General features: G+C 41.7%; 1 protein-coding gene across 1 annotated transcript in view; it reads right to left on the reverse strand.

The window, feature by feature from the left end:
* Positions 1-13,941, reverse strand: part of Rnf121 (ring finger protein 121) — a 55,855-nt gene that overhangs the window by 25,190 nt on the left and 16,724 nt on the right. Inside the window, exons 2-3 of the mRNA XM_032893121.1 lie at positions 9,216-9,253; positions 6,407-6,548 (exon numbers count right to left, since the gene is read on the reverse strand). Coding sequence (XP_032749012.1) covers positions 6,407-6,548; positions 9,216-9,253 — 180 coding nt within the window. The remainder of the gene's footprint in view (positions 1-6,406; positions 6,549-9,215; positions 9,254-13,941) is intronic.

Here is a 13,941-nt window from a genome sequence, read left to right on the forward strand (position 1 = left end):
GATCAGAATTAAATTTGTATGCAGCAGGTTTTTGTTTTGAGACAGGGTTTCTCTGTGTAACTTTGGCTGTCCTGGAACTCGCTCTACAGACCAGGCTGGCCTGTCTCTGCCTCCCAAGTGCTGGGATTAAAGGTGTACATGCTACACTTGGGTTAGAATGGAGCTCTAAAATAACACTAAATCTTTCCTCTCCCCAAGCTATACTTAAAGAATCCTTCTGTAAAGTAAATAAAATTGGAGTGCAAAGAATTTTAAGAAATTTATTATTAGCTTGTATATAGAAGTTAAAAAGGACAACTTTTAGGAGTCAGTTTCTCCTTCAACAGTCGGTTCCAGGAATCAAACTCAGGTTTATCAGGCTTGTGTGGCAAGTGCATCATCTCACCAGCATACACTAGTTTTATTTGTTTGTTTGAAACGGGGTCCCAAATTGGCCTGGAACTTACCAGCCAGTGAGTCTTAGGGATCCATATATCTCTGCCTCTCTAGTCCCTGGATTACAAGTACAAGCTATCATACCCAGCTTTGTGTGTGTGGGAATGTGTAGAATACACACACACACACTCTAGATCTTTATATCTATGGTCATTTTTTAAATTGTTATTAAAGACAGGATCTTGTTCTGTATTTCAGGCCTCAAATCCACTGGGGCAGTGAGGGGGTGTGCCACCGCTCCTAGCTGCTTAGCTTGTAGACAGGAGTTCCGCAGCCATGTAATGGAAAAAGAATTCCGTTCAAGAAAGATGCTGAGACAACTAGATCTCTATCACATGGAAGAATGAACTAGACCACTAATCTCAGATCATTTACAAAATTTCAAAATGTGCTAAAAAAATAAAGGAGGCAAAATGTGGTAGCATACACCTGCAATCCCAGCACTTGAGAGGTAGAGGCAGGCAGATTTCTGGGGCTGGCTGGCCAGCTGGTCTAAAAAGACCAGGTCTCAAAAAGTAAGGTAGAGTACAACTGAGGAAGACCCCTGACATCTGGCTCAATACATAGGTACATGCACACACACAGGTACACACACACACAGACACACACACACAATATACAAATATCTTCCTGGTGGTCTGTGGGCAATGGAGTCTTAGGTATTTCACTAAAAGTACAAACAACAAAAGAAAAAAATTAGACCTCATCAAAATGGTAAATGTGTGCATATCAGAGGACAGTACTGAGGTGACAGGATAACCCAGAAGATGCAGCCCACATATACTGATGGACAGGAATTCAGATGCAGTTATTCATATAGGTCATCAACACAGAGACAACTTACAATGTGGAAAGAACCTGACTATCTCCAAACACCGAGGCATGGTAAGACACACATGAATCCCAACACTAGGGGGAGGGGGGGGGAGGAGGAGGAGGAGGAGGAAGGAGGAGGAAGGAGGAGGAGGAGGAGGATGTTCAATGAATAGCGGTTTGAGACCAGGCTGCTTTACCTCATGCTGTCTCAAAAAACCCAAAACATAAACATTAGTAATTATATAAAATATTCAAACAACCAGTAAGCATCATTGGGTTCATTTAATGAGAGAAATGCCATCGAAGCCACCGTGAAATAGCATGTCACACTCATGACATAGAGAGATATGATGTACTAGGGAGACTGCAGAGAGACTGGAGCGTAGCCTGCTGTGACTGAAATAAAAAGTGGTGCTGCTGCTGTAAAAACAACTGAGAGGGTCCTTAACATTTAAAACGGGGTTGCTAGATGGCTCAGCGGCTCTACTTCATCATAACCTACAACTTAAAATGATGCATAAACAAAACCTTTTACATGTTAGCAAGCACTATCCACAACAGTCAAATGATGAAAACAACCCCAAATGTTCATCAACCAGAATACAAGAACCAAGTGCAGTGTGTGCATCCACACAATGGAATATTATCCATTTACCACGAGAACGTAGCACTGAAGCAACATGGCTGGAAAAGGCTGGACACAGAAAGCCTTGTATTAAACAGGGACACTGATGAAATATACAGACTGGGCAGATCAACAGAAAGCAGAGGAGGGAGGAGGGAGGGTACGGGTAGAGAGTAGCTGCCTAGTGGCTACATGGTTTCCTTCTGAGATAATAAAATGGTCCTGGCATCAGATAGTGACATAGACTGCATAGCACTATGACAGTTCAAAAAGCCACTAAACTATGTATTTAAAAATGTTAAGGGGTTGGGGATTTAGCTCAGTGGTAGAGCACTTGCCTAGCATGCAAGGCCCTGGGTTCGGTCCCCAGCTCGGAAAAAAAAAAAAAAAAAAAAAAATGTTAAGTGTTCCAGGAGCAGCAGGTACGCCTTTAATCCTAGCACTCCAAAGGCAGAGGCAGGAGAATCTCTGAGTCTGAGGTGAGCCTGGTCTATATAGTCAGTTCTAAATTAGTTAGGACTATATAGTGAGACCCCCATCTCAAAAAGAAAAAGAAAAAGAAGGAAGGAAGGAAGGAAAAAAGTTATAGGGAATTTAGCTCAATAAAACTCTTCCTCTTTTACATAAAGCAGGTGCTGGTGACAGAGGCTGGTTTTCGTCCCTGAGCCCTGGAGAGTGGGGCCAGTGGCAGTTACTAACATTAGTTTTAGAGTCTACACTGTCATGTAAGTTTATAAAATTCTCACAACCCATGAAATGAACATGATAGCTCACCTTAGAAATAAGAACTGAGGTTCAGTGGAAAGTCAGAGTGGTCAGTCCACCAACTGGAATCACACCACTGCTATACAGTCACCAAGTAAACAATACAGGTGTCACTACATGCAGGCCTCTTGGGAATTCTCCCAAAGTTGACACTTCAGTTGCAATCAAATATTTGTGCATACAAGAAAAGTTTTGGGTGTGACATGGGGGTGCAACCCTTTAATCTCAATATTTGGGAGGCAAAGGCAGGTGGATCTCTGTGAGTTCAGGGCCACTCTAATCTACAGGGTAAGTTCCAGACCAGCCAGAACTACACAGGGAGACCCTGTCTCAATAAACAAAAAAAACAAAACAAAACAAAACAAACAAACAAACAAAGTTTTAAATACACACACGAGGCAAAATTGTTCAGATTTCTTTCCTTTTTCCTTCTCTCTCTCTCTCTCTCTCTCTCTCTCTCTCTCTCTCTCTCTCTCTCTCTCTCTCTCTCTCTCTCAGGTTTCTCTGTGTAACAGTCTTGACTGTCTCGAACTCACAGAGTGCTCGAACTGCCTCCTGAGTGCTGAGAGCAAAGGTGTTGTGAACACTGCCTGGTTCCTTTTCTCTTTTTAAAGTCTTTCTTTCTTTTCTTTTCTTTTTTTGAGAACTGGGAACCGAACCCAGGGCCTTGTGCTTGCTAGGCAAGCGCTCTACCACTGAGCTAAATGCCCAACCCAAGTCTTTCATTTTTCATTATTTTGTTGTTTTTTGCTTTTAAGACAGGTTTCTGTATGTAGCTCTGACTGTCTTGAAACTCACTATGTAGAATGGCCCTAAACTCACAGAAACCCACCTGCCTCTGCTGGGATGAGAGGCGTGCACCATCACATCCAGCCTTTATTATTATTACTTTAAGATTTGTTTTTTATTTTTATGTACATGTCTGTGGGGATATTTTACGTGTGTGTGTGTGTGTGTGTGTGTGTGTGTGTGTGTCCTGGGAGACTAGATGAAAGTGGCAGATCCTCTAGTATTAAAAGTAGTTGTGAGCGGCCTGACACAGGTGTTGGGAATTAAAATTAGTGACTCAGTAGCTATGAAAACTTCCTGTTCTTTATGAGGACCCAAGTTCAAATCCCAGCACCTATGTGGCAGCTTACATCTGTAACACCAATCCCAGGGGATCCAATGCCCTTGCCAGGAGAAAAGCTATGGCATGTGGTACAAAGACACACATGTAAGCAAAATACCCACACACACAAAATAAAATGGAAACAGAAATACAAAAGGGCTGTTACTCGGCCCTTTTTCTAGTTCTAATGGTTTTGTTGTTGTTGTTGTTGTTGTTTGTTTTTGTTTTTTTGTAGGCTCAATGAAACTGGTAATTTCTTTTCTATAGAATACACAAAGTAACTACAAGTGTCTCATCTCAGAAGCTGGGGTGAAGCATGAGCAGCGTCCAACCAGTCAAGCTATGGACTCTTCAGAAACCCTTGGTATCATGTGAGCACCCCATATACTATGACCTGAAGGCACAGATCTCTACTAGTCATATATGCCAACACCTGAAGTAGCTATAGGTCAGCTCAAGGACAAAGGTCAGCTTCTTTTCCACTATGCTCCAGAGGCCATATAGAGCAAGCTGAAAAAATATGATATAGAAAACAAATAACATGAGTTTAATTCAATCTCTGCCTTCCTGTATTCTCTGCGGCCTCAACTCTCTATGCATTCATCTAATATCGTTGCTCCAGAGATTAAATGAGATAGCATGGCAGGTGGCTACAGACCCCTAAGGATCTCTGCACTACCACAGGAAGCCTAAACATATACTAGAGGGGGAAAAAAGCACTTAGGGATTATGATTGAGAGTCACACAGTAAAATTATCTAATGGTCTTATCATTTGAGCAAAGTATTCAGATATTCTATTTCAGTTACCTGTTAGTGACTGAAGAAAACACTACTCAGCAAATGAACTGAGTTTATACATGTAAAGTGTTAGCCACTAAGAACTCAGTGAGTGCTGTAAAGTATGGTGGTGCCTACTTGTAATCCCAGCACTGGGGAGACTGGGGCAGGCATGTCAAGTTCATAGTCAACCTGGACCAGTCTGACTGGTTTACACTGTCCCTCGTGTTCTCTACACAACGTGTGACCTTCTGTGTCACTTTCCTGTCCATCATTGAAAGTGGAGTACTAAATTCTCCAACTACTAACAAAACTGCCTGTTGCTCCCTGCACTCCTGTCAGTTTTGCTTCCTATTTCTTGGGCCCTTTTGTCACGTACACTTTCCAACTGCAGTTTCTTTTTATATGTACTCACTAATACATACAAGCACATACATGTCATCTTTATTTAAGCCTATGTTAGTTGACATTAGTATAACAATCCCACCTTCCTTTTTTTTGTTTTAAAAAAATTTTGTTTTCAGCTGAGTGGTGGTAGCACATGCCTTGTAATTCCAGCACTCGGGAAGGAGAGGCAGAGGGATCTCTGAGTTCAAGGCCACCCTGATCTACAGAGCAAGACCTAGGATGAACCAAGGATACACCTAGAAACACCATCTCAAAAAACAAAACACAGTTTTTAATTGCACGTATATGTGGGGTTGAGGGACGGGAATGTGCATGTGCGTAGGTGCTTGAAGGGGCCAGCGGAAGGGGTGCGGTGGAGCTGGAGTTACAGGCAGTGTAAGCCACCCAAGGGGATGCTAGGAAGCAAAGCCTGGGCTTCTGCAAGAGGACCTCTTTCCTTGTGTGAGGAGCAACGCCTCATTAAGTATTTAGAATGGGCTGGTCTGGATCTATCCCCTCCACCCTCCTTTTGGCTCTCATTTGAATGGAATATTTTTTCCCATCCCTTTGCTGTCAATTTTGTGTGCCTTGCTATCTAAAATGAGACTTATACACCCAGCATGCTGATAAGTTGAGGGATTTTTTTTTTTACTCCAATCTGCCAATCTCCACCTTTAACTGGGTGAACTTAACCTATCTAGAACTAAGTTTTATTAGTAATAAGAAAGAACCTACTTACGCCACTTAGCTATTTATTTTCTGTATGTCTTATATATTTTTCTTTACTTCCTCCATTGCCTTTTTGATTGCTTGCTTGATTGGCTTTTGGTATACAGATTAATGAAATCTATTCCTCATAAGACTAGTGTTTGCTTTCTCTGTTGAGTGAACTTCACCCTTCCAAATGAATGGTTTCTGATATTTTCTTCATGAATCCGTCTCACAATGTTTAAAAGGAAGTTATCTACTTTTTCTGGCCACAAAAGTAGTCTGATACTGGGGAGTAGTGGTACGTGCCTTTAATCCCAGCACTCAGAAGGCAGAAGCAGGAAGGCAAACCTCTGTAAATTCAAGGTCAGCCTGGTCTGCATAATGAGTTCCAGGACAGCCAAAGATGAGACCCTGTCTCAAAGCAATCAAACAAAGAAAAAGTGGTCCCTGTTTCTCCTTGCCCCTTAGAGATGCATGTATGTACACCCCACAAACTACTCACCATCCCGTATGAAAAATTATTGCTACTATATCTATCAGCCTATCTGTCCCCTAGGTCAGGCTGAACCCTGGGACACTTACAAAGGTCTCTTAATAACTAAAAAGTGAGCTGTGCCCGGTGCAGTGGTACGCGCCAATAATCCTAGTACTTGGGAGGAAAAGGCAGGATGATCATGAGTTCAAAGTCATCCTCATCTACATGATGAGTTCGAGGCCTTACTGAGTTAAATGAGATTTTTGTCTTAAAGAACATTTTTGAAAGTGAGAAGTGGCTTACATTATAAGAACGGGGGTGCCTCTGTTTCCACTGTACCAGGAGCAGCTGGGCCACCACCAAGGTAGCAATGAGGATGAGGACCATTTCAGCATGCATGGCTTCGTGGCCACGATGTTTGGCATGCATTCGTGCATGTTCGACCCTGAAAGCCAAACAAATAGGGTGAGTTAATGACAGAATAAGTGGGGGTAAAGGAGCAGTGTTTCTTAGGGTATCTTGTTGCCATAGCTCAGAACATGGCCCTGTTTTTTTCATTTGTTACCTGTTTGTTTATTTTTGAGAAAGGTTCTCTCTACAAAGCCCTGGCTGTCCTAGAAGTTACTCTGCAGACCAATCTGGCCTCAAACTCAGATATCTGCCCCGCTCTGTCCTCCTGAGTGTTGGAATTAAAGATGTGCACCACCATGCACAGCAGTCCTGGGTTTTTAACTGAAGGGTACCATGAAAAGTAGGAGTTAAGGCCCATGGCTCAGAAAATGGACATGGGCTAGAGTAGAGCCTCTCCAGGCCGTAGCTATAAAGTACGGCTATTAGGATTAGAGATGAATGATGTGCTGTTTGGCCCTTGTAGCAGAAACTTTAGAAACCTTTCTTGACTCAGGAAGAAAATGCCAGGAGAAGCCTGTGTCAGTGCTATTTCAATCCTATTTCAGCCTGTCACTAGGAGGAGAGAGCAGAGGTTATAGCTATAAAGCCTTAGACTTTTACTATTTATCACACCACTAGAGGGGTAACATTGTAAGTTTGCTGATTCTCCAGTCTTGTTTTATCATCATGCCTTTTTGCCAGGGTTACTAAGGGCTAAAAACTCTGAACTGCTTCAAATCTGCATTAATACAGCTGTGTCTTCATCTTCAGTATCAAGTAAACAGTTCCTCAAGGGCTCAAGAAGGTCAATCATCAGACAGCCAAACCAGTCTATCTGGAAGCATCTTAATAATCTAAAGAGAATTTTCTGGCCTGGGATGTTTAAGAAAGATACCTGAGCTGGGTCTAGCACACGTCTTTAATCCCAACACTCTGGAGGCAGAGACAGCGGCATCTCTATGAGTTTGAGGCTAGCCTGTCTAAAACATATATGAGACCTTATCTAAACACACATATATTTTACAATGAAATGAAAATGCACCTACCTATAGCTTTAATACAGTGCAGCTAATCCTAAATTCTATGAAAACAAAGGACATAGCATCTTAATCCCAATGTCAAACCTTCAAATATTTATGATCACATTAAAGGAAACAAACAAACAAACAAAAAACTTTCCTGTTTCTATAACCATTTTCCTGTGCCCTTTCAGCTCAACAGTCCTACCTACCTTCCTACCTTCCTTCTTTCCTTCTTTTTCTTTTGCTCTCGCTCTTTGTTCTCCTTCCTTTTTTCTTTCTTTCCTTCCTTTCTTTTTAGGCCAGGCTAGCCTCAAACTCATGGAGACCTTTGCCTCCAGATTCCTGGGATTAAGGATGTGCACCACCATTCCCATCTGGTCCTAAAATGGTGTGAACAGGGCTGGAGAGATGCTCAGTGGTTAAGATCACCGACTGTTCTTTCAGAGGTCCTGAATTAATTCCCAGCATCCACATGGTAGCTTAAAACCAACTGAAATGGGATCCGATGCCCTCTTCTGGTATGTTTGGTCATCTATAGTATACTCATATACATAAAATAAATAAATATTTTTTAAATGTTGTGAACACCATTAATCTTGGCTGCGTTCTTCTACACATGACCCAATTAACAATCTTTAGAATAAATAGTGCTTAAAACATTTGTGTCTTCAATATAGCAGAAGACAATCACAATGTCACCTTAGCAAAGAGGCATGCATCACAGTAAGACATGTTATCTAAAATCACTCTAGATTTATCATTTGAATTGGTATTCCTGCCAGTCTATACGTCCATAATTGATTATCTTAATCTCAATTAAAGGGTTTTCCTACTAATTTGACTGATTTCAGCTTGATTGTTAACCTCTTTTTGAAGTCTGAAGTAAGCACCCTGAATACTCTTTACTGTGAGAAATCATGAAAATAAGATATTTGTTAATGCCTTCTGATCACAAAGCAAGACAGCAACAGGGCTGAAATCAGAAGATACAGCTTGCCTTTTCCAAGCCAGAACTGTCCATCTTGTATCACAGCTAATGATGATAATTATCGTCTTCTAAGCAGGTAACACTGGAAGCTTACAGCCCAAGGCACGGTTCCAAGAACCTTATAGACATTAACCCTCATACCTCTGAGTGTCCACGGCTTTAAGGTACGGATACTGTTATGATTCTCAGTTTACAAATGAGGTGAACTCTCAGGCCAGGTGTTACTGACCTATATTCCAGCTACTTCTGAGGCTAGGGCAGAAGGATAGCAAATCCTAGGCCTGTCTAGGCTATACAGTAAGTTCAAAGTTGGCTTGGGCAATGATTAGATTCTGTTTCAAAATTTAAAAAAAAAGGGCACTGGGATTTCAGCTGAGTGGTAGACTACTTGTTTAACATATTTAAGGTTTGGCTCCAATCCTTGTTATAGGAAAAAAGGGGGTAGTAATAAACGAAGCAGTGGGAAACTAAGTAAATTACCCCATATCACATGACTAGTAAATGGCAAAACTGGTTTCACCACAGGAGATTTCTTAGTCCAAGTACTTACTCTAGGACTGAGTGAGTTGCTCAGAAGTGACCCAGATACTCGGAAAGATTCCCAAAGACCTGTCCAACTGGTCTTAAGACAATGCATCCATACACAGAGAAGAAGAAGAGTAGTTATGCAATTAGCTGGGTTAACCCATGCAACCCAAACTGCCACACTTACCTCCACTGCTCCTCTGGGGAGAGGTCTGACATATCAACCTGTAGAAAGACACCACCAGGAAAATCTGTCATTGACTTATAACTGTCCCCACTCAAAACAAGGGGCTCAAAAACACTCATCAGTATTCTTAAGGACTCAAAAGAGGAAGCTCCATGTCTATAACTCTAGGAAGCCTTTCTCACCACTACTTCACACCAGTGTCTCCCTTCTTTAGCTGCTACTCTAGTTCAGCTTTTACGACTGAATGAATGTTACATGGCTGAGCTATGCAATCAAAAGTGGGACTCCTGGGGCTGGGGATTTAGCTCAGTGGTAGAGCGCTTACCTAGGAAGCGCAAGGCCCTGGGTTCGGTCCCCAGCTTAAAAAAAAAGAACCAAAAAAAAAAAAAAAAAAAAAAAAAAGTGGGACTCCTAACTCCCAAGATGCTCACAGGATGGTGATGAGCATTATTATTATATGGTAAGGGTAAGCTATGGAAGAAGGAACAAATGGGTTTAACCCAATCTGGGTTGTTATAAACCAGGAAAGGTTTCTTGGAATGGTTGTGAAATATTATCCAGAAATGAGAGCAGTGTTCTTGGAAAAGGAAATCCCATGACAGCAAGGAGAATAAAACTGTACAGTGTACAAAGAGTTAAGTATGTCTAGGACAAATATGAGCCAGAATTAGTAAAAGATGAAGGCAGATAAAGTTCTGTCACATACTGCCACATGAATGGTCACACAGGAGCAAGCAGAACATTAGACTAGGCCAAGATGGTCTTTGGCTCCTGCCCTGCTACTCACCTTAGAAGTGCACGGCCTGCTAAACTCAAAGCTTTGGCTCTACCTAGGGTCTCTCAAACTTGGCACTGATATTTGGGGATGCTGTTTACTTTCTGGGAGGGGCATGTCCTGCATATGATCAGTAGCACCCAAAAAGAACATCTACAGACACAGTAAAATTTAGGGAACAAAAGATGCCCCTGTTGATAACCTCTGTTCTTGAAAATCACTACTACATCCTTAACACTAGAGTGTATCTTCTACTTCTTTGAAGCCATATATCATGCCAAAATTCCAGTACTTAGGTCAAACAACATAGTTTTACAGCAAATTGGGCAGGAAATGTTCCCTGACAACAAAGGAGACAGGGGATTAGAAACACACCTTTAATCCCAGCTGTCAGGAGGCAGAAATGAGCACATTTCTGAGTTAGAGGCCAGCCTGGTCTACAGAGTGGGTTCTAGGACAGCCAGGGCTACATAGAGAAACCCTCAGGGCAGAGCACAGGAATAGTCAAATAAATAAATCAAAAAATATTCCTTTATTCCCAACATGGAGGATGGGAGGTAGGCACAAAGCCCCATATCTAGCCGAGGAACTATTGGCATTTGATAGGTGTGGAGTCAGTTTTTAATGGTATGACACTGGTATACTGACCACACTCAGGGGTGGGCCTCACCTACAGAACGGTCAACACAAACTGGGCTCATGGACTTTTTAAAGAGAGAAGAATGAACTCGAAGATGAAAGGTTAGACAAACGGGGGAAGGGAATGAATAGGATCAAAGTACATTGGATGAAATTCTCAAAGAATTAACAAAAACATCACTAAAAATATTCCTTTTATACTTAAGATGCTCAAGGCTCAGCTTCTCACCAATCCAATAATTTCAGAAAAGCACTTTAAGGGGCTGGGAAAATAAATGTATCAGTAGATAAAGCATTTATCACATAGCATGAAGAGTATAATAGATCAGATCCTCAGCACCCAGATAAAATGCCATCTGCATCTGCCCATCTGTAATCCCCCTGCCAGGAAGACTGAGGCAGGGAATCCCTCCAACAAGTAGGCTAGCTAGATTAGCAGAATGTGCGAGCTCTGGTTCAGGTGAGAGACCCTGCCCCAATACACATAAGGTAGAGAGCAATTGAGGAAGACACACACCAGAGTCAGCCTCGAGCCTCTGCATGAGGGAAGCAAAGGGGAGGGAAGAAAAGGGAAGAGAGGTGGAGGGGATGATAGGAGAGGGAAGAGAGGGAGGGAGGGGTATTTTAAACAAGACATTTGAGGAGCTGGAGAGATGGCTCAGTGGTTAAGAACACTGTCTGCTCTTCCAGAGGTCCTGAGTTCAACTGCAGCAACCACTTGGTAGCTTACAACCATCTATGCTGGGATCTGATGCCTCTTCTGGCATGCAGCTATACATGCAAATATAGAGTACCCATACATAAAATAAATCTTCTAAAAATAAATAAAATATGTGAGGTAAAACACAGAACTTTATTATACTAAGTCAAGTGTTCTACATCAGCAGGCATTGTCTGTGTACGTGTACTGAAAGTGTTTAACACTGAATAAACAGAACTTTCTGGCTTTGCATCCCAGCTGAATCAATCTGGGTAATGAAATCAACCATTTTCCTTCCTTCTCCTGCCCCACATGCTGCCTCGGCATTTTTTCAGGTGCCCTGACTCAGGCTTTCATGTTTCAGGAATAGTGGTCAGATAGTACTGCAAGAGGGAACAAATGGATGGGAAAATCTAGAAAAGCTCATTTGGAAGGTTCAGAAACACACAAGTAAGGGTGTCGTTTCTAAAGGAACAACCAAGGCCCGAGTTGCACACTACTTATTGAAAAGTCTTTTCCAACTATGACCTCCAAGCTCATCTTAAAGCCCCAGTACATGAGCCTCACTGCTGTGCCTGGGCCTTTCCATGCTTTCCTTCTCCTTGCAACGCCCTTTCTTTCTTTTCCTATCCAAATCCAAGCTATCCTTTGAAAAGCTGGCTCTAATTTCACGTTAGTTAATTTCTCTAGCATGGATTTTTCTCCTTTTTACTTAAATATGGACCAAGGAATTACACAAATCATCTAAATGTTTGTTAGAGTGTTTGCCCTGCATTCACAGGTCCTAGGTTCAATCCCCATGGAGGGCGGGAAAGAAAATCACAACTCAGGCACCACTAAATCACAATCTAACATTTTCAAATTTTTATTTTATGTGCATTGGTATTTTGCCTGCATGTATGTATGTCTGTGTGAGGGTCTCAAGTTATCTGGAGCTGGACTACAGAGATGCCATATGGGTGCCAGGAACTTATCCTGGGCCTTCTAGAAGGGCAGCCAGTGCTCTTTACTGCTGAGCCATCTCTCCAGCCCCCAGAATCGCTTAACAAGACCTCCAGGTGTTGTTATGTAAAATTTGAGGAATTCTGTTCTAGAACATTCATTTACAGTATCATGGTTAGACACGATTTCCAACTATCTAACTGCTGAAAGTCAAGACCAGGCCAGCACAAGCAAGGAATCCGTGGCTCTCAATTTAAGAAGGGACTCAGTCTCAGGTACTGATATAACCTCGGCTTCTGTTTGTGAGTTAGCATTTTGAATGCCTCATCCAAGTTCTAGATTAGCCTAGTTTACCTCTCCCATATACTGGGAAAATGCCTCGGAGTCAGTACACACTTTAGACTGCTTTCGTGGCCTTTAAAGAGTACAAGAACTAAGTAGTCAGTGAATACTTAAGAACTTAAGAAAAGCCTCTCCTGTAATGTAAGTATGCTAAAAAACCAGTACACCCCCTGGACATGAAACAAGAGAGTATACAAACACTTGAAAATGCCAAGTAAGGGGGCTGGAGAGATGGCTCAGCGATTAAGAGCACTGACTGCTGGTGCATTCAAAGTTGGAGAAGCAAGGAATGCTTCCAAGCCCCAGGGAAACAGTCAGAAGAGCAAGCCCAAAGGCTGAGACTAGAATTGGGGCTTAAACCCAATTAGCAGTTCACAAAGTAGTATAACTGCTAAGAATAACATAGGATCTGTCTTTAATATTTGTGTCGGAAACCAAAAGATTACTTAAATTACGTTCACACCACTCTTCTGGTGCAGGAGAAAACCAAGGAAAGCTGTGACTATAGCTATAATTGACCTGAGCCACCTGGAAAGGTAGCTTCACTTGATGCCTCATTAAGGGAGCTTATTCACCTGGACCCAAGCACTAACCAAATCTGAAGGTAACTTGTTAGAACTCAGGCAGATAATTAGGCAGCCCCTCGGGTTAAGGGTAATAACTGACGGTCCCATAAACAACACCTAAAACATACAATAAAAATACACATACAATGTTTTATTGTTAGCCAGCCTCCCCACTCCTAGGGTCTCACAAAGCTCCAAATATTGCCAACCTACTGAAATTGAGATTTAAAAGAAGTTAAACCAAAAATGCTAGTTGAGGCAAGAGGAAATTTTGCAAAGATAGAAAATGATCAAACCCTTACTCAGGTGTGTAAGATTTAAGTACTCACCCCTATGTGTCCACAACCAAACAACCTGTCCGCCACAAAGAGCATCACTCTTCGATCTCTGTCTTTACATAAGCTTTGTCCTTTAAGGCCCTCTCTTCCACCAAATCAAATTCTCTCTACAAAGCACTGAACAACTCCTCCTGGGTTATTAGAAAGCTCTTTAGAGCATCTTCCACACTTTTACTATGTGTATCTAAGTACTATAATACCAACACCCTGAAAGCTTATTATGAAACAGAAATTTCAGAGTCCACATAAATCCCCTTTATCAGAATCTGCACTCTAATAAGATACTGAAATAATTTATATGCACACAAGTTTGAGAAGTATTGCTACCATATGTAGTATTCATATTCACAATTTGCATTTAGAGACATAAACATCTCTATATGATTTTTTTCTTTGAAAACAAAACAAAATAATTTTACTACTA

This window comes from Rattus rattus, chromosome 2 (genome assembly GCF_011064425.1).
Source record: "Rattus rattus isolate New Zealand chromosome 2, Rrattus_CSIRO_v1, whole genome shotgun sequence".
NCBI lineage: Eukaryota > Metazoa > Chordata > Mammalia > Rodentia > Muridae > Rattus > Rattus rattus.